Source organism: Schistocerca piceifrons, chromosome 2, assembly GCF_021461385.2.
Source record: "Schistocerca piceifrons isolate TAMUIC-IGC-003096 chromosome 2, iqSchPice1.1, whole genome shotgun sequence".
Taxonomy (NCBI): Eukaryota; Metazoa; Arthropoda; class Insecta; order Orthoptera; family Acrididae; genus Schistocerca; species Schistocerca piceifrons.
In genome coordinates, this window is record NC_060139.1 from 755,006,225 (window position 1) to 755,028,553 (window position 22,329).

The window sequence follows — 22,329 nt, forward strand, 5'->3', positions numbered from 1 at the left end:
ACATTAGTCAATAAGCTCACGTTTTTGATTTGAAGCCTCATAGGGTTGGTCCCTGCTGATGCTCATTTGCAAACAGAGAACTCAGTTAGCTGTGCCTTCTCTAGCAATTGCTGAGCGATGTTATTTTTTATTTATTTTTTATTTACGCGTCAAGTTCCGTAGGACCAAATTGAGGAGCAAATCTCCAAGGTCATGGAACGTGTCAGTACATGAACTTACAACATAAAAGTAATAACAGATAAAAATAAATGTTCATGAACCTGCAAGAAAATCAGTCCATAAGTTTAAGCATACGCTATCAGCTATACAATGAGAATCAGCTTAATTTTCCAAGGAACTCCTCGACAGAATAGAAGGAGTGACCCATGAGGAAACCCTTCAGTTTCAATTTGAAAGCGCGTGGATTACTGCTAAGATTTTTGAATTTGAGTGGCAGCTTATTGAAAATGGATGCAGCGGTATACTGCACACCTTTTTGCACAAGAGTTAAGGAAGTCCGATCCAAATGGAGGTTTGATTTCTGCCGAGTATTAACTGAGTGAAAGCTGCTTATTGTTGGAAATAAACTAATATTGGTAACAAGAAACGACAATAATGAATATACATATTGAGAGGTCAATGTCAAAATACCCAGACTCGTGAGCAGAGGTCGACAAGAGGTTCGTGAACTCTCACCACTTATTGCCCGAACCACCTGTTTCTGAGTCAAAAATATCCTTCTAGAATGGGAAGAGTTACCCCAAAACATAATACCATACGACATAAGTGAATGAAAATAAGCAAAGTAGACTAATTTACGTGTCGAAGTATCACTCACTTTCGATACCGTTCGAATAGTGAAAATGGCAGTATTAAGTCTTTGAACAAGATCCTGAACGTGGGCTTTCCATGACAGCTTACTATCTATCTGAACACCTAGGAATTTGAACTGTTCAGTTTCACTAATCATATGCCCGTTCTTTGAGATTAAAAGTCAGGTTTTGTTGAATTGTATGTTAGAAACTGTAAAAACTGAGTCTTACTGTGATTTAACGTTAGTTTATTTTCTACAAGCCATGAACTGAGGTCATGTACTGCACTACTTGAAACCGAATCAATGTTGCACACAACATCCTTTACTACCAAGCTAGTGTCATCAGCAAACAGAAATATTTTAGAGTTACCCATAATACTAGAGGGCATATCATTTATATAAATAAGGAACAGGAGCGGCCCCAACACTGATCCCTCGGGCACCCCCCACTTGACAGTACCCCACTCAGATCCCACATCACAGCCGTTATCAACATTGTGAATAATGACCTTTTGCTGCCTGTTGCTAAAGTATGAGGTGAACCAATTGTGAGCTACTCCCCTTATTCCGTGATGGTCCAACTTCTGGAGCAATATTGAGAGATCAACACAGTTAAATGCCTTTGTTAAATCAAAAAATACGCCAAGCATTCGAAACTTTTTGTTTAGCCCATCCAGTAACTCACAGAGAAAAGAGAATATAGCATTTTCAGTTGTCAAACGACTTCTAAAGCCGAACTGTACATTTGATAGCAAATCGTGTGATATAAAATGATCAATTAACCTTACATACACAGCCTTTTCAATTACTTTTGCAAACACTGATGGCATAGAAATAGGTCTAAAATTATCTACATTATCCCTTTCTCCCTTTTTATAAAGCGGCTTTACTACTGAGTACTTTAATCGCTCAGGAAACTGACCATTTCTAAAGGAAAAATTACAAATATGGCTAAATACAGGGCTAACATGTGCAGCACAGTACTTTAATATTCTGCTCGACACTCCATCATAACCATGAGAGTCCTTAGTCTTTAGTGATTTAATTATTGACTCAATCTCCCTCTTGTCTGTATCACAGAGGAGTATTTCAGATGTCAATCTCGGAAAGGCATTTGCTAAGAAATTTATGATTTCCTGCAGAAACTAAATTTTTATTTAATTCACCAGCAATGCTCAGAAAATGGTTGTTAAATACTGTACATATATCTGATTTATCAGTAACAGAAATATTATTACTGCGAACTGACTTTATATAATCAACCTTGTGCTGCTGACCAGAAATTTCCTTCACAACTGACCATATGGCTTTAATTTTATCCTGTGAATTAGCTATTCTATTTGCATACCACATACTTTTTGCCCTGCTAATAACATTTTTAAGCACCTTACAATACTGTTTGTAATGGGCTACTGTAGCTTGATTGTGACTACTTCTAACATTTTGATATAATTCCCGCTTTGTTCTACATGATATCCTTATCCCACTAGTCAGCCAACCGGGCTGTCCATTACTGCCAGTACCCCATTTAGAATGTTCTAATGGAAAGCAACTCTCAAAGAGCATGAGAAATGTGTTACGGAAAGCATTGTATTTATCATCTATATTATCGGCACTAGAAACATCTTGCCACTCTTGTTCCTTGACAAGTTTTGAAAAACTCTCAATTACTGTTGGATTAACTTTCTTCTTAGTTTGTAATTAAATACATTGGTTTAAGTACAAAAACCTTTTAGTGTTAAAATTTGTGCATCATGGTCTGAAAGGCCATTCACCCTTTTACTAACAGAATGCCCATCTAGTAATGAAGAATGAATAAAAATATTGTCTATGAGTGTGCTACTGTTCCCCTGCACCTTGGTTGGAAAAAACAGTTTGCATCAGATCATATGAATTTAGGAGATCTACCAACATCCTTTTTCTTACACAATCATGTACAAAATTAATATTGAAGTCACCACATATAACTACTTTCTGGTACTTCCTACAAAGTGAATCAAGAACCCTCTCTAGCTTAAGCAAAAATGCTCTGAAGTCGGAGTTAGGGGACCTATAAACAACAGCAATTAGAAGTTTAGTTTCACTAAATTCAACTAATGCTGCACGACTTTCAAATATCTGTTCAGTGCAATGTCGTGATACGTCTATGGACTCAAATGAAATACTGTTTTTTACGTACAGAGCCACTCCCCCACCCCGCAAGGAACTCCTCGAGAAACAGCCAGCTAATCTGTAGCCTGGTAAAGGAAGCCTCTGAATTATCAAATTATTTAATTGGTGCTCTGTTATACCAATAATTTCAGAGTTAACATCTATTAGCAGTTCGCTAACTTTATCTCTAATACCTCTTATATTTTGATGAAATATGCTAATTCCTTCTCTACGTGGAAGCATTACATCCTCTGGTGGTGAGCCCTTAGTTAGAGGCACTTCCTTTAAGCATGTATACCTATCAGCTGACTTCAGTCTAAAAAAGGTGCAGCTCTAACACCAACTACTACAGGAATTTTTCCGTGAGTGATACCAATACCACCACCACCACCCACTACACTGTCACCTATAAGCTTAGCCAGCCTCCCCTTCCCATACCTATTGAGGTGTAGGCCATGCCTAGTGAAACCCCATCTACTGATAGACCCAACTGGCACCACTGAGATGTGATCCATGCCCTTCGCCATCAGTGCCCTCCCCAGCGCCACATTAACGCGCCTAACAGCCGCATTAAGGTGAGGCCGATCATGACGCTGAAACAGTTGCACGAAATGCACATTAGTGCCACCAGTTTGAGTAGCTATCTTAACCAAGTCACCACTGACATCATATTCCCCGTCCCTATCGAGACTGTTCCCTGCTCCACCCACTATCGCTACCTGATCCTCTTTCGTAAGATTCTTACATAACTCCCCTATGCTTTCAGTCACCTGAGCCAACCCTGCACTAGGCTTCACAATGCTGGTGACCTGGTACTCACTACCAAGCACTTCCTGCAACTATTGGCCCACGCCTCTACCGTGGGAACTACCTAGCAGCAGAAACTTCTTTCTGCTAAACTTTGCAACTAACCTAGGCCTCCTAATTGCTGAGGACTGCTGCAAGTTATCTATGGCTACACGAGACTCCTCTCCACTAAACTCTGACAGTTGGTCGTATCTATTGCATGTATGCAAAGTAAAACTATCTGAATACCTCCTCTTCCTGGCTACCTTCTTGCCAACTGCCAGTTCCCATTCCCCACCACCCTTCACCCTCCTCAACCTATCTAGTTCCTCCTTTGCGCATTGTAACTGCACCTGAAGGGCACAGATCTTATGCTCCTGCTCCTCTAACTTGTTTCTACTACAGATTCTACATTCCCAGGAGAGGATCTCCCTAAAATGACCACTGGCTTCCCCACTGCATTCCCCCTGATGAAAAAACTTTGAACAAATCCCACACCGTAATCCACTACTCACAAACCTACGACAGAGCCCACACTTTTCACTCATGATAAAATTTTACAGTTACTGAAAAAAACTATACATCTACGTTACCAAAGTTCAGTTACACCAGTAGAACTATTTAAGAACTAACAATAATGATCTCGAAATTCTCTGCCTACTAAGAAAGCAGCTACTTGTATTAATACTACAACAACACAGCCGATACCAATACCAGCAAAACTTCACATAATTATTAGTTAAAACCAAAAAATTAAAACGACCACTGTAACACTAAGCGAAGTTAAAACACTGAATGAAAATTTTACTGAATTATTTCACTAGAAAGAATAATAAACGTCAGTTGAAAACTAAAGCACGAAATTTACTAAACGACTTCAACACACTGAAAACTCTATAAAACACAGCGAGCGAATGATTACCAATGTTTAGTAAGTCGTTATTTCGCCACAAACGGCATGCAACACCGCTGAAATCTATTAAATTTAATAACTGTATTACAGAGCACAAATAAGTTTGTCAGTATTTAGCTTATAACCGCTACAGCTGCAGTGCACGCTGCAAAATGTAAACACACTACTCTGAGGTTGATGTTGCATGTGTTTGCTTTTCCCTTTGTTTCCTAAGTTCAGCTACAACTTAACAAACACGGTTTGTGCTTTGTTTTAGAATACATTTTAGAGCCCGTTATTAGCTAGAAAGTGAATTCCATGCATTCATACATCGAGGCATGCATTTGCTAGCAGAGTTAATGATGTGATAGAAATTCCACAGCAACTTCATGTAACCACAATTCGTCATTTGTTGTGACTGGATTAACAGAATTTGAAATGTTGTGTTCCCTTCAGAATTGTTGTTTCTTTAATTAAGCTTCATATGTTTTACATACAATATAAATGAAAGTTAGTTTTTCCGAGAATTAAAAGTTTTATTGGTTTTGGAAAATTCGTTAATTACTCATCAATTGTGTTACATTCAAAAGATTCCACAAGAATGTGGGCCAGTGCTTGTTCCTGTCTTCTTGAATGCAATAATTAGTATGATACACTATGTGATCAAAAATATCTGAACACCTGGTTGAAAATGACTTGAAAGTCCATGGCACCCTCCATCGGTAATGCTGGAATGACAGCCTCAATGACAGCTTCCACTTTCACAGGCTACGTTCAGTCAGGTGCTGGAAGGTTTCTTGGGGAATAGCAGCCCATCCTTCGCTGAGTGCTGCACTGAGGAGAGGTATCGATGTCGGTCAGTGAGGCCTGGCATGAATTTGGCATTCCAAAACATCCCAAAGGTGTTCTATAGGATTCACGTCAGGACTCTGTGCAGGCCAGTCCATTACAGGGATGTTATTGTTGTTGTGTAATCACTCCACCACTGGCCGTGCATTATGAACAGGTGCTCGATCTTGTTGAAAGATACAATCACCATCCCCGAATTGCTCTTAAACAGTGGGAAGCAAGAAGATGCTTAAAACATCAATGTAGGCCTGTGCTGTGATAGTGCCACGCAAAACAACAAGGTGTGAAAGACCCGTCCATGTAAAACATGAACACACCAGAACACCACTGCCTCTGAATTTTACTGTTGGCGCTACACACGGTGGTAGATGATGTTCATGGGGCATCCGCCATACCCACACCCTGCCGATGGATCCCCACATTGTGGGCGTTCGCCATACCCACACCCTGCCAATGGATCGCCACATTGTGTACTGTGATTCGTTAACCACACAACATTTTGCCACTGTTCAGTCATCCAATTTTTACACTCCTTACACCACACTAGGTGTCATTTGGCATTTACCGGTGTTATATGTGGCTTATGAGCAGCCGCTCGACCATGAAATCAAAGTTTTCCCACCTCCCGCCTAACTGTCAGAGTACTTGCAGTGGATTGTGATGCAGTTTGGAATTCCTGTGCGATGGTCTTGATAGATGTCTCCCTATTACAAATTATGACCCTCTTAAACTGTCAGCAGTCTCTTGTCAGCCAACAGAAGAGGTCGGCCTGTACGATTTTGTGCTACATGTACCTTCACATTTCCACTTCACTATCACATTGGCAACAGTGGACCTAGGGATGTTTAAGAGTGTGCAAATATCGTGTACAGATATACAATAAATGTGACACCCAGTGACCTGACCACGTTCGAAGTCCGTCCCATTCTGCTCTCTCACAATGTCTAATGGCATCACGGATATGGAGTACCTGGCAGTAGGTGGCAGCAATGCATCTAACATGAAAAACATATGTTTTTAGGGGTGTGCAGATACTGTTGATCACATAGTGTATTTGACTATTTCTGTGATTCTGCCCTTACCTATTCAGTGTAACCAAATGCAGCTGTCAGCTCCTTGCAATTTCTTCCTATTTCCTAAGCTATGTTTGACAAACACTAAAGCTTGGTAATGTGTTGATTTTTGTTAAAAAAGAAATTCACGTACAATGAGTGAAGTGTGAGCTGTTTCAGTGTTATGCTATTGCTGTGAACAGTTTGGCTATAAAATCTGAACATGTTACTAAAATTGCTTCACGTAAATGGCATTAACTAGTTGGTAATATTCATTTACTGTGTGATGGATGCAATGAGCAAATTTCTGTCAAACTTATCAATCTTATTTTGGCTCTGCTCTTTATGGAACTATCAGTGTTATGACTGGCACATAAATGTCATATCGATACATACATGTGTCACCACTAATTAATTACAACCTCTTTGAACAATTCTGGATTGTTGTGAACTTTATTCAGCAACTTCTGAGCTATGTTTTCTGTCCCCTCATTGTTACTTTATCTCACCATTTCTATATTAATTCTAGAGTTGTAGTATTTGTAGTTCATTGTGGAATTGATAACGGTTACAGTGTTCACTTTCCCTTCTGCTTGGAGGAACATAAAAACAGATTATTTATGGTTCAATATTAAAAAATGGACCAAATTTTGAAGTTGGAGCTGCTTGTTAAGGCCCAGCTGTGTATATTCACTCACCTTGGGAAACAGATTTTTCACAGTTAACAGCAATGTCATGGTCATGGTAAATATTCAGGGATATGACAGGAACAACCATCTGAAACAAAAAAAGTCTAGTAAATGTGGGCTTTAAACTCCATACCTTAAGAGCTATAAGCACTTCCTCATCTTTGATACTGTGATACAAATCTCTTCTACTGCAGTTACCTTGCTCTGGATGTTTTGAGAGATGGTAGTATGGACAAACAGTAGGCGAGGAAAATGCCATAACACCGTTTCATTAAGTTTTTGCAGGTGAAGCAAAAATTGTTTCTTAAAAAATAATACGAAGTGATATAGAAAGTTGCTACATGTTTAACTGTATTGTAGAGGCCTAGTTGTTGACAGATTGGAGAAGTCCGTGTACTCTGTGGTTATGGAGTTACTGGTACTGGAATTAAGAGTTCTCACAGACTGATGGAGTTACAAGGTTTTCATTGCCTACCATTGATGTGAAACACATCTCTTCTACTGAAGAGGTGCTCATAATTCTTAACATGAGCATTTTAGAGCTCATGTTTATTAGATTATTTTTGTTTCAAATGATCTTTCCTGTCTTATCCATGAATACTGATCCATCCTCCTGGGATGGGCTGTACTTGTTGCGTTGATATGTACTAGATAGAACCTTATCTGATGTATCGGAATGGCATTTAGATTTAAATTATTCGTAGTACAACAGGTTTCCTGCATTCTGTTTAAGAATTTTAGATGGTTTTTTGTTGCAAGTAGTGCACTTTAGTATACATGGTGAATTATCTGTTTTGCTTCATGACATGAGTGGTGTGTTTTACATTAAAGTGTTGAATTGTTTGTTTAATAGAAACGCAGATCTGCTCGAAATACTCAAAGGAAAAAGTATGTTGATGATATTATGCTTAGTATATCGGATGAGGACTCTCCAAAGTCATCAGCTCCACGAACTGATCTGCCGAAGACTTCTGCAGATGATTCTGCTGATCCAGCTGTGAAGCCCAATTTTGTTTACATTGTGAGTAGATATTTAATCCAACAGGATTATGAGTTGTTATTTACTGTTCAGTGTCTATGTTTAATAAAGATGCAAGTTTATAACCAGTATGTATTGATTATTTGTGGCACTATTCATCATGACTTGAAGATTAGTCCATATAAATCATCATTGTTTAAAAACTGCAGTTAAACTACAACCAAGAGGATTGAAAAGTGATTGTGTGATTGTGGGGTCCCCCCCCTTGTTCGCTCTTAATTTTTCTTAAGAGCTGCTTATGACATCTTCCTCTCCATACCTGGAATTCTCAGGGACATTTTCCCCCCAAGTTTTGAGTCGCCACCCTGCATGTTCATTACTTTAGATTGAAATAAAATAAGTTTCTTAAATTTCTGTTCGATAAAATTTTGCCCCCTTAATCCTATAATTAAAATTTTTACACACTCGTGTAAGACACTCTTGAAAGTTTAAGTGGTAGTAACTGCTTAAATAGAATGAAACATTTGAATGTCCTTATTAGGAAAAAAGTTTGATGCCCTCTATATAAAGTGATATTTACAGGTGTAATGAAAAGTTATAAAATACTAAAATTATTAATGTAGAAACTTGTACTGTTGGTTTTATTTTGCAGCAGTGAGAAACATACTTTTTTTTTAATCAAGTGACCTATTAGGTAGTCGTGATATATGTTATGCTGTTGTCAACTTTAACTCGGATCTGAACTATTGTCAGAAAAAAAAAATTATTTTTAGGCTGAACTACTGAAACAATTTGTCATGATGCAATTTTATGAAATTATTTGACTTGTAAAGTACACTACAAAGCAGTATTAAATGTAAATGTGCTTCTTAGTTTAGTTCCATGGGCGGCTGATGGAAGTTGAATGACATCGGCCAATAGTGTCTGTTTTGTGATTTCCACCACTTTCACAGTGCAGGCTATGTTTACTACGTCTTTGTATAAGGTAGCAGAAATAAAATGTAGTTTATGATAATTGGAAAGTTGAATTAGTCTTGTGTGTTGAAATTAGAAGCAGTAAATGTAATCTTGCAGGCTGGTTAAATTTGGCAGCATCCCAAAAACATTTGATACTTCTCAAGATCCCCTTGGCTGGGTCACACATTCTTCCTAGAGTAGGTGTATAGTAATGTTTCATTTTTTCCCTTGATGGCTCCTTAATATGTGAACTTGATGTAATGTTTAAGTTAATTGACAGAATTTTTCTAAAGTGTACTATATGCATGGGGCAATGTTCCACAGTTTCTTGATGCAAGCATACATATTCCTGTTTCTGAGGCAGTCACGGGTAATGTCTAATTTCTCTGTGCCTTTAATGGATTATTAAATAATACTTCTAGTTCTCTTTTAAAAGCATTGGAAAGTGTCATGGATGTCTTGGATTTGTCTGCTGTGTATCATAAACTGGCCACCATTGTCAGTCGCACTGGCCAGAGCTGTTGAAAAGACGAGGTCCATGATGCTGTGCAGGTGTTAGTAATTTTTTAACAATAATTATATGTTAATTGTTGTTGGTTTTCTTGGGAGGCATTGGTTAAAAAATGTGATTAGATCCATCGAGAACTCTGCAACTGGAATGAAGAGAATATGTTAATTAAAATGTGGATTGTATTCTTTACATAATAGTGATCATAAAAAAGAGATGGCAATAATATATATGGTTTAAGAGTTAGCAGTCTTTTCTAAAAACTGGTCAAATCTGGTAATGAGAAGCAGCACAATGAAGAGAACCATTATATTGGTATATGCAGCGAACCCAGAATTTTGTAGAGACAGATATATGCACGTAAGTCACACCTCTGTCAGATAATAGGATGAAATCTTGCAGAATAGCTGGGTGTGGCTAATTAAGGTACTTCCAGAACTGTGTTTTACTTCCAATATAATAATGAAATTTATTATGGTTTCAAGGCTATGATTGTTCTTGTTTCAAACCAACAAAAGGAACAGTCATCAGTTTATCAGAAGGCTGAGAGATTTTTCCTGAAACACTCTTGGATTCATCTAGGCAGTAGTAGTGTGTAAAGGTGGTAACAGGTTAACCACGTGTACCTTTGCGTCCTTAAATTCACTAAATAAGAGACACTTATAGCCTGTCACTGCAGATCTCTTCAACACGTCACACCAAAGTACCAACAGACAAAATAAAACATGAATGCTACTACATATTGGTATCACTCAACATTAAGATGTTTCATGTCATTTTTGTTCAAATGTCTGTGATCGTCTGAGTGTTGGAGTAGTGCATTAGTAAATTGTATGTGCTTCTTACCATGATGTTTATCTTCTTTAATATTGTCTGTGGTCACTTTACTTAACTGTAGGCTCTATCCCACTTCTGTCCTTTTCTGTGTTATCTCAAAGATTGTGTGATTTAGGATGGGTGGTGGATGGGCATTACTTGTCATTGATAGTAGCCATGACATGTTTGGGTATGCATGCCAAGAGTTACAGTACTGTGTTGATGTTGCCCTCATAACACAAGACATCTGTGTTGACCACATGTAAAGTGTTAAGCCTCAAAGAGATTCTGTGTTGACTGAATTGTGTTCCTGCATCTCTTGTAATTGTCATGCAGCAGTGTTTGGAAGCTTAGGAGAACAGTATAATCCCTCTTTTACATTCCTTGAATTTCTCATCATTTACGACATTTTTTTATTGTTTCCATCAAATGTTCTATGTCCACAATGTAAATCCCACCCTTTTACATCAACATATTTATTTTCTTCCCACCATTTATGCTTTATGAAAAAACTGACATAAAATGACACTGCAATGATGTTGGCCATCAAGTAGTATTTACAAACATAATGTGTCAGTAGGTTTAACATTAATGCAATAATTTTCAAATGTAATTAAAACGTGTTCTTGTGATGGCGGGACTTCTCTGTGAAACTATCAGTTAGCCAGTATTGTCAGCATCCTTCATCAAAAATGAAACTTACAGTGACACCAACATGCTGCATACAGTGACCAGTGGCACAGGAGATAGTCTCAAGATACTGGTTCCAAGTGTAATTATAAAAGTGTTAACAGAATACACTTTTTGGTATCATTACAGATTAATTCTTGAAGATGGAGGACTTTGTGATTACGACCTACTTTTGAACATGAAATTTTTAACTGTACTTCTCCCAACAACCACTGCGCATTTGACAGTGACATTGTCACACATAAAGAACTGTCACTATAAAGTTATGTGCTGTTATTGTGGAACAATAATAGGAATACTGAAAATTGTATTAGCTATTTTAATTTTACTGCTGGCAACTGTCATCCTTATTATCTTTATTGATGGTTTGCAGCATTGGGAATAGTACTATATTTTTAATGGCAAAAGCCACAAAAATATGTTACCAAGTTTGTGACTGCAGGAGGTGGAGAATGAATGAATTACTGTTACCTCCCATGTTGCTTATACTCTCACATTGTGTGTTGCCATGGTTACCAAGTGAGATGCTTATCAGGGAGCATACTACAGGGTGGCACACGAAATGTCACCACTTGGTTCATACATAATTTGAGTTCACAAGATATCTCATCTGAGCATCTCGACAGCAGTAGCTGGAGCTTGGAGAAACAAGCAAGGTACGAAATGACATGCAATTCACAATACTGCCGCTAGTAGACTGGTGTTTACAACATGGCCAGCAATTCATGACTAACAACATAGCAGCAATCGGCAATTGTTATTTTTACGTGAAACAAAAAGTCTTGTGTGACTCAGAGGCGGTTTTGACAACAGTTTAACACACTGTGGCCCTCTTGCAAGAGAACCATTCACAGGCTGTATGATCAATTTGGACCTGAAGGATCAATATTGGAAGCGAAGCGACCTGGGCCGAAGCCCATTTGTTTGGCAAAGAATATTGAAGCGGTATGAGTTGCTCTACAGAGAAACCCTGGAAAGGCAGTAGTGCAACTGTAAATTGAAAGTGACCTCCGGATGTACCCGTACACAATGATCTCTGGTCAGAAGCTCAGTGCAGAGCACAAGTGGCAGAGACCACTGTTTGCCCACTGGGCGGAGGGTAGGGAATAAACTTTCAGCAACATGTGGTTTCCAGACGAGGCACATTTTCATTTGGATGGTGTGGTTAACAGACAAAATGTACACTTTTGGGCCATTGAAAATCCGCAAATGCTTCATGAACGACGACGCCGTGACCAGAGGATGACAATGTGGGTCACAATTTCCAGTTGTGGCCTTATTGGCCCTTTCTTCTTGGAAGAAACTGGGAACATTGCATGTTAATTGAGCGTGCTGCACAATAACTTCATTCCACAATTTGTTGCTATTCAACAAGCTGCGGTTCATGTAAGATGGAGGAAGCCCACGTACTGCAAACACTGTGTTGGATTTCTTACAGAAGCATTTCAATATGCAGGTCATTTCTCAGATTTCCAGGTTCTTTCTGTGATGGACAATTTTACCCCCACTCCCATCCCTGATAGTCCAGACCTCGATTCATGTGACATATTTCTATAGGGGTACCTGAAGGAAGCATCCACATGATTTAAGGGAGCTCAGATGCCTTATTCTTCAAGCCTGCAGTGAAATCGTGGTTTTCGCTAACATTAGTGTTCATGTAAAGGAACGTGGGAATCGAAATAGTGGACATATTGAGCATGTGTTGAGTTAGAACAATTGTCTGCAAAGCGTTTTCTGTGGGTGGTAATGTATGTTTTTCTTGACAATAAAGTGTTTATTTGAAAACAGAATGGTGACACAAGTCCAGCACATTTTGACTTTCAAAGAGTTTTTATGGAATGTTGCAGAGTCTAATAATGAAGGAGAATTAATGAAAAGCTGTCATAGTGAACATACTACTGGATGCCTGTTGGCTGGTAATTTTTCATGTTGATTACTGACCCTCCAGTACCTACTTCAGTGATTGTCCATATGTTGGTAATTCATGTTGAAAACGGGAGTGCTAATAGCCTAAATGGTGATCTGGAAAGTACATCAGTTGACTATAGTATTTTCTGGGACTAAACACCATTGGAAATTAAGTGGATGTGTACACACTGGTTGTTTATGATCCTTTGTTCAGGTAATTAACATGATCCTGAAAATGTGACAAGGTGACCCAGGGTTGGAATACTTTCTGGAGCCCGATACTCTGTATGTCATTTATTTGTAACAAACTACGAACTTCTTGTTTGAGGCTCATCAACTTTATATTTGTACCGTATATGTTGCACCTCATGTTTTCTTTGGATTCTATCAATGATGATGATTTTGTGGTGTATAATGCTTTAGTATAGCATCATCACAATTATAAACATAATTTGTTTTGTGTTTCAGAATACAACTGATGAAGATTCAATGGTTGTGCAATATATTTTGGCTGTTAGGAAAGGCAGAAGAGAGATTAAACCACCAGCAGATGCTCAGAATAATAAGGAGGTTAAGCCAGAATCCTCTATCAAGACAGAGGTCACCGCAGAAAATGAAAACGCACCTGCTGTAATCAGTGAACAGGAGCCTGTAAATAACTCTACACCTGTAGTAGAAATTCCGGCTGTGGATGAAATATGTGCAACTGGGGAAAGTCGGAACAATGAAGTGTGTCCGCAGTCAGACATAGATGTTGAAAAGAAGTCTGACGCCCCACTAAGTATTTATAACTTCAGTGAAGAAACTGAGGAACCAGTTCTTTTGAGATCAAATGTTACTGCAGCAAGCAGTAGTGGTAGTGCAGAATATATTGACAGGATTAGAAACTTTGAGACTACTCCAGTTGATGAAGAAACAGAAAGCACCACAAAACCAGAAGAAAGTGAAAGCCAGCTAAAAGTTGAAGACAGTGGAAGCTCTCTGGAAGTGGCTAGGTTGAATGAAAGAAATCAGCAGTACCTATCGAATCCACTTGATGGAGATATAGTTGCAAAAGATAGAACTGAAAACAAAAACAAAGTAGACTGTAAATCTGATGTCAAATATGTTGAAGTAGAGGAATATTTTGTCAAGTATCGCAATTTTTCTTATTTACATTGTGAATGGAAAACTGAAGAAGAACTGTTCAAAGGGGATAAGAGAATTGCAGCCAAACTTAAGAGGTTTAAACAGAAGATGGCTCATCATGCAAACATTTTTGAGAATGTAAGTGATTACCAAAGTTTGTCTCTTGTGAAATGCTTGTCATTGGGGTAAAAATGATCTTTTAGTAATGTGATATACTGTTAAGATAAGCTAGAGATTATTTGATCAGTGATAATAAATCTTGCTAATGATTTTCAGTTTGAAGATGAACCCTTCAACCCTGATTATGTAGAAGTAGATCGGGTCTTGGATGTTGCTGAACATACAGATCCTAATACTGGGAAAACGATCAAACATTACCTGGTTAAGTGGCGGTCAATGCAGTATGAAGATAGCACATGGGAGTTGGAAGAAGACGTAGATCCAATGAAGATTGAGCAATTTGAGCAGATCAACAAGAAGCCCCCAAAGGATAAATGGAAGGTATTATCAAAAGTTCATTTGTAACAAGACTAAATGCACACATTGAGTTTAGCTTCATGTGTAAGAGCTTAAATATAGGTGAAGCTACTCCGTAAGTTCCTGAAAGGAATCGTAATATGTTGTAGATATCACTAAGAGTCAAGGTGCAGCTACAGCAGTATTCATTTAACTGTTATTGTTAGTGATTTATTTTAAATCTTGTTCCTCCTGTCCCTCCCAGGAAGTGAGATTGCTTCCCTGCCACTCCCGGCGAGTGTGCCTGCTTCCATGGCCCTCCTGGGTAAGCGTGCCCGCCCTCCCTGTTTCGCATGACAAAATATTTTGCAACTCGATTTCAGTTGTGTTCTCTGAAAAAGTTCCAAATGTGACTCATGATGGAAATATATATTAGATCCAATGACAACAAATGTACCTGATCTCTGTGAGGATGACCTACAGATACAAGTATTATTGATTGTAAGGCAACGTATGATTCCTGAAGTACAAAGACTAACAAAAAGAAGTAATTTATGTTTAGGTGGGAGGGACTCTTCGTGGTTTATAGTTGCCGTAAAAATAAAAGTCTAAAGACACAGCAAGGACTGACCATAGGTACGTATAGAGAATATAGCTAGGAGTGTTGGAATGTAGATAGAGAGATGTTAAGTGAAACATCTTGCCTGTAAGAAGAGCACTTAGTGAAGCTTTCAACAACTATTGTAGCTGAATCTTATCAAAAGATCTTGCACATAATCCAAAGAGATTGTGGCCATATGTAAAGACTGTCATTGTGTAGCTCTAGATGCTCGTGGGTGAAACAAAACTGAAATTCAGTGCAACAAGACTGGATCAGAAATAATTCATTTTCAAATGTTCTCTTATAAAGGAAATAAAGTTAATTCTTCAGTTCTTGCATGATTGTAAAGACAATGATCCAGAATTTGCCAAGTTGGCATCTCTTTTTAACCAAAACATACTGTAGATTGCTCAAACAAAGCTGGAAAAAGGGGGAAGAAAAGCACTGATCATGCCTGTCTGGAAGAAGGAGAAACAAAAGTAATTCGCAAGGCTACTGTTCAACTTAACTGACACCCATCTGTTGTACACATTCTGAGCTGAGACATAAAGAGCTGAAAAACTTCCATGTTAACCAGCATGTATTCCAAAAATATTAATCCTACAAACATAACTCTTACTTTCTCACGTGACAGCCTGAATGTCATGGATCAAATAAGTCTATTTGATTTATTGACTATCTAAAAGCATTTAATGCCGTAAAATGCTAACTCCTCTTAACGAAATTATGATAAAAAAGTTAGTGAGTGTATTGTGGATTTCTTGGTAGAGAGAAACTCAGCATAATTAAAATATAAACTAAAGGTACTACCCCTTGCGTCCCCTCTCCCCAAAAAAGCCTTTTTGCTTGTGTACCCATCCAACCCAATCACTTGAGCTTGAACCTGATGGAGGTGTTCTTGAAGAAATTTGACAGCCCGTACTACAGTCCACTTTTTGCTTGAGCAAACCATACAAGGAATCAGGTTTGTTTTAGATGCCAGATCAATTAATAAGATTTTTAATTCCAATCAAGGCATCCATACAAACCTGGAAGAACAGTTATGGAAGTTCTACAATTTTAGATACTTTTCTATCACTGATTTAACAGCATCAACAGTAAAGAAGTTCAAAAATATACCGAATTCTTACATTGTGACAGAAGTTTCACTTTCCTGTTTTGCCATTAGGCCTCAGTGTGTGTCTACATGTATGTACTTCCGCATTAGATAAGGTGCTTGGGTGTATCTTATACCTTGCCCAAAAAAATCAATTTTTATGCCAATGATCTTTTGTTGGCCACACCAATGTCATCTGAAAAGTTGACACTCTAGATGAAGTCAGCAACAAATAAGGTGTGATGGGAGAAGGAGAAAAATCTAAATTTACCAGGTTTGAAAGTAAGTTCTTAGGCCATGTAATAACTCAAGACTGTATATTGCGTGACAATAGTAGGATGATCTCAGTGGCTACTTTACCCTGCTCGCACATGAAGAAACAGTTGAAATTATTTACAGGCATATGCAGTTTGTCAGTGGCGGTTATCCAAACAAGTGCTGAATATGAAACACACAGTAGGTTGTTGATAAAGTGTGTACTGTATTCCATGGACTACAAGATGCAGTTTTTTTTATTAAATACTATTTTTGCCATTTTTATTATTAGATTACAAAGTCAGATTTAAAAAAAATTTCAGTTTATAAAACCGAACTGACGTTTAAAATCCCTGAAAATCCTCCTCCTCCTCATCGTCATCGTCATCATCATCGTCATCATCATCATCATCATCGTTTTCCTCTTCATGTATAAGATGGTGTTCACTGCCATCGAGTGTATTATTTATGCCACACTTCTTGAAAGATTTAACAATAATGTCTTCTTTACTCTAGACCATGACTGTTTGCACTCTCCCACTTGAGACCAAGAACAACACTCTCACTGTACTATTACTGATATCACAAATCACTTTAAATTCAAATTCACTGGCACTGTAGACTGCAGTGATGCGTTGTAGGCTAGGCAGTGTTCCAAGTTTATGATGGTGGGGTGGGAGGGAGACAGTGTTAGCAAGCTTGTGAATCCCCACAACTCATGTTTGTTGCATTGGTGCACTGTTACTGCTAGTTGAATACAATTTTGCCAAATAGAGAGAGGGTCCCTGTGGCATCGAATATATGGCTACTTCTAAGATTGGTGGGAGTTTTAAATAAAACACTTAACACTTTTATATTAATTTAGAGTATAAGATGCACCTGGATTTTGGAGGCAATTTTTCAAAGAACAAAGGTGTGTCTTGTAGTACGTAAAGTGTGGTATTATAGAAGTGGACTACTTATGGCTAGGCAGCATTTGATGCTATTAAAAGGGTACTAATTAATGCAAGAATTGTCCTAATATGAGTCAAGATATTGGTTTATAGACTGATGTATCCAATGATGGATTAGGTACATGGTTTGAGAAATATGGATGATAAACAGGTGGGATGAGATTGGAGAGCAGGGTTCTTTCCAAATGCAAAAGAACATAGTCCACCACACAGAGCTATATGTGCCATGTAAGCCAGAGGTGGTCATTCTCCTTGCATGGATATAGCTTTGAAATCTTCCATAACAACAATGATATAAAATTGTGAACACCCAGTGGTAATCTTATAATTGAGCCGCAAGTCTCAGTTCGGTGTTTAAAAAAATCGTAAATCACAATTTTCTTATGAAAAGCAGAGGCTACAGTATCAAACAATGGAAATACCAGGTTGGAATATCAACAGTATGACGAAAAAGATAGATTGCTACACACAGCCTCCTTTAATTTAATGATGCTTTCTGCTCAGTTGTTTTCTTTTGAGTCCGAAGTCGCATGGGTATCACGGGAAATGAACTGACAGACCATTTGGCTGGAGATGCGATTACTCACTGCAGTTGGGCTGGAATCTGAAACTAGTATCTCTTTGAAGGAAGAGTGGACAGTGTGTCAACTACATACTGAACGTAAACTTGTCAGTAAATGAAAAAAATTAGTTTTGGATTGAGTTAGTGACACATTAAGTACCCTCTGCTAAAAGTCTCGTGATGATTTGTGGAGTACTGAAATGGATTATTTTTTGTCCGCTGCTAGTAGTACAGGGATACCAAACATACTGCCACACATTAGAAAATGTTTCCTATACAACAGTGTGTATGATCGAAAATTTGTAAACTGTTAAAGCAGTCAATTTGCAAATGAAAGCAATATAATAAAGCCACTCTCAAAAATGTGCGGCAGAATATTGACAGTGGAGGCATTTAACAGTGGTGAAAACAGATAATTATTCTTTTGTAACAAATGCTTAGACAAAATTATTGTTTCTGGGTATGACAGTGCTTAGCAAGACACACTGTAGGCTGTGTTTGGTCTTTTTCTATGCTAGTTTTTGTAAATAAGTAACAATTTTGATCTTTTTCCTTGTCTGTTGATGATACCTTTAAAGTAATTTATCCTCATAAATCTTCAATGTTGTTGTGCTGTTGTTCTGGTAAATTTTTTAAATTTTTGGATACAATCAGTTGATTGTAGTTTAATAGTTCGCCAACAGAAAATCTAAAATGTAAAAATACTCATTCGGTGTCTAAAGTGGACGTCTACTTGGTTTTATTTTATTTGGTACGATTTATTCTGTTCAACTTGGTCATTAGTCTCTTACCAAGTTCCAAAGCTGAAATAACTATGTGTGCATACAGTTTTACACTTACTGTATGTGAAGATAGATGAAAGGTAGCAAGTATAGAAGTAATAATGTCACGGTATTACAAATAAAACCAACCAACCAATTACTATACTTAACAGCAAGACCATGGAAATGTACCTGTGACGTACATGTAAAACAATTTAAACCCCCAAAATATGAGTAAAATGCTGTCTTTATCAGCCATACCTGGACAAGTAATCTGCAAAGAACTAGAGCTGCTAGTCGATGCCCGATTGCGTTGAAACATGTCATTGTTCTTCAAATGGTGTATGTTGGCTGTTTGTTTCGAAACCAGAAACAAATACAAAAATACACTTTTTCACTTTCTTTTTTCCTTCTTTTTTGTGAGAATTGTGAAATATTCTCAGCTGCCTAAATTTCCTTTTCATTAATGGCAATAATGCATTTAGTCCAGCTGTTCCTAACTCACACAAAATGAATGATACCAATCAAATGATAGGACTCTATATTGTTTGGCATTATGGGTTTGCCAGATCGGATTCATGTTGTTTGTTGTGAGTAGAAGGCTACATATCCATTTATAAGGTGTTCTGTGAATGAAATTCATAGACACATGCCTCGAGAGATGTACTCTCATTTCACATTTTTAGCCTTAATATTAAAGTGTGATTTGGGCAATTCACAGTGAGAGATGTGTAGATCTTTCTTTTGCGTACATCTCTTGCTCCTTACACTGTTTTTAAGTAAGCATTATCAATGCGGGTATAAATGTGATGTGATGCTACTGTTTGGCTCAATTGCCCTATTTTGTAACCAATTATATAATCGAATATTGATGTCTTGCTATTAGAATTAAACCTACCCAGCATTGTCTGAACTCTCAATGACAAGATTCCTGTTCCTGCATAAACATGGTGACTGTTTTGAATTGTAGAATTCAGCTACTTTTTTGACATTCCTGATAACAGTTAAAAAAAAGAAAAAAAGAAAATGATTATTACGTATCTCAAATACATCAAAGTTTGAAAATATAACTAACCCTTTCCTTGCTTGTATAAATGTATGGCTCTTACATTACACACACAGCCCCCTCCCCCCCCCCCCCCCCCCCCCCCTCTGGTCCCCTTCCTCCAATCCCCTCTCTCTTACCATCTCTTTCTTTCTTCTTCAGCCAGCTCTTCCTGTCCCTCTCTCTGCCTGTCACCACCCCCTCTCTTGATCCACACATGTACCAATTTTTTAAAAAAAAAAATCAATCCAGTGGTTTAGGGGATGATGTGGAACATACATAAATGCACACATTCATCTATTTTACACGTACAGTTACCGAGCGAGGTGGCGCAGTGGTTAGACACTGGACTCGCATTTGGGATGATGACTGTTCAATCCCGCGTCTGGTCATCCTGATTTAGGTTTTCCATGCTTTCCCTAAATCACTCCAGGCAAATGCCGGGATTGTTCCTTTGAAAGGGCACGGCCGACTTCCTTCCCCTTCTTTGCCTAATCCAATGAGACTGATGACCTCGCTGTCTGGTCTCTTTCCCCAAACAACCCAACATGTACAGTTGAAGCTGATTTATATGTGTATCAAAGGGAAGAGAAAAGAATACTTGTAACTTAGAATTGTTTGGTCAGGTATAGATACAGTAATACACAAACATTCAATGGGCCTACATGGGTAAGAAATCAGATAATTTGCCTTATTTCACTTTTTGAGCATTATACACCTCACTTAATCAACTTATTAATGAATTAAGAGCTTTTTCACTTCAACTTTTCATACTGATGTAATGCCTGCACATATTGATTGAACTTAATGCTTCACCCAGTTTAAGTGTTTCAAGATTAAAGTTGTCATCTCCATCACTGTTACTTGAAACTGATGTACTACTTTTGTGGCACTTATCAGCAGTAACATACTCAGCTTGTAGTAAGTTAATGGAAAGATTTTCATTTCGTGCATCAGTCAATGCTACCAAATGTTGAACCAGTTTTTTCCATAATGCACCTTGAAATTTGCAATATTGCCCAAATTGAGTGGCTTTACAACACTGGTACAGTTCAGGGGGGAAAAATTCCACTTGAACGTTTTTCAAAACTACTTGGGGTGCATGTGCTGGACATCGAACCCGTAAGGAGGAGCCCCCTTTTTTTTTTTTCTTTTTCATTCTAATGTGCAGCTTTTTAACCACTGTTTCATTAAAATCATTGTCATCCAAGAATTGTTATTGTGTATGTTTCATCTTTACACCTTTGAAACACCTCAGATTCTTAGATTTTCCTGTCACTAGTGGGGAAAGTTTGTTAGATCCATCTGCATTCATGGCGAGAAGAAATGTCACATGAATTTTACTTGTTTCCTTCATGCCATGAATCACCCTTTTAGCTAATTTTGTATTAGGAAGAAGACTGTAAAATATACAGGTCTCGTCACAATTGCAGATTTTTTTCGAGGTTGATAATCCCTTAAGACACCCGCCAAAACCTCATCAATCTAGTGCTGCACTGTGACGTCGTCCAAAGCTTTCGATTTGACTGAAATTATTCTCCCTGTGAGTCTGACAATTTTTAAATCCTTGTGACCATCCTGATGAAGGCTTTAAGTCAGCAGTGATGTTCCTACTTCTAGCAAAATCTATCACCTTTGCTTTCAGCATGTTGCCACTGATGGGTAGAGCTGCAGCCCATTTTTACTGGAACCATGAAAAAGTGCCTTTTCCAAATCTACATATCTCGCTTCTTGCCGATGAATGCATTTTATTGATTTTGCACCCAGTTTTAAAAACATGTTCAAAATACTTCTTTAGCTGATGACTGTACATAGTGTGGTATAGGCATTTCCTAAGTCTGAAGCAATTTCAGATTTTGTTTTCTATGGGTTAGCATCTACCTCGTGTATGAATTTTACTTTCAGGTTTAGTGTATAGCTTTACCTTTTTCTGTTCTCCATGGCTGAACGTAAGTGAATAAAGGATAGAACCTCTGTTCAATAATAAATGTTAGCTGGCAACTTTTAACTTCTCGATTGTTACCATGAAAGAAATTCCCTTATTGAAAACACTGCTAGGAGTATCTTTGTTTCCATGCCGTACACTTGCTCTTGTTAACTGTGACTTTGTCCCTTCTCTCCATGGCGTCACCCATTCGCTGTACTTGGGTATGGCAACAAAGTTAGGAAAAATACCACAAGGCTTCTTTTCAAACAACGATGCTTATTACAGTTACACAAATCTCAATTTATTTCACTAGAATTTGTTAAGTGTAGCTGTGAATTAAGTAAAAATGCATTACATATATATAAGGTTTAATTAACACATTTTTAAATTATATTATGCTGGGACCGACAAAACTTAATGCACAAATGAGAATTACAGGAGAGTTGTGTGCAAATAAAGTTCAACTGTATATAGA

General features: G+C 37.9%; 1 protein-coding gene across 1 annotated transcript in view; it reads left to right on the forward strand.

Annotated features, from left to right (window-relative positions):
* Positions 1-22,329, forward strand: part of LOC124774928 (chromodomain-helicase-DNA-binding protein 7) — a 326,638-nt gene that overhangs the window by 85,417 nt on the left and 218,892 nt on the right. The window contains exons 9-11 of the mRNA XM_047249608.1: positions 8,066-8,233; positions 13,539-14,336; positions 14,475-14,699. Of these exons, the coding sequence (XP_047105564.1) occupies positions 8,066-8,233; positions 13,539-14,336; positions 14,475-14,699 (1,191 nt within the window). The remainder of the gene's footprint in view (positions 1-8,065; positions 8,234-13,538; positions 14,337-14,474; positions 14,700-22,329) is intronic.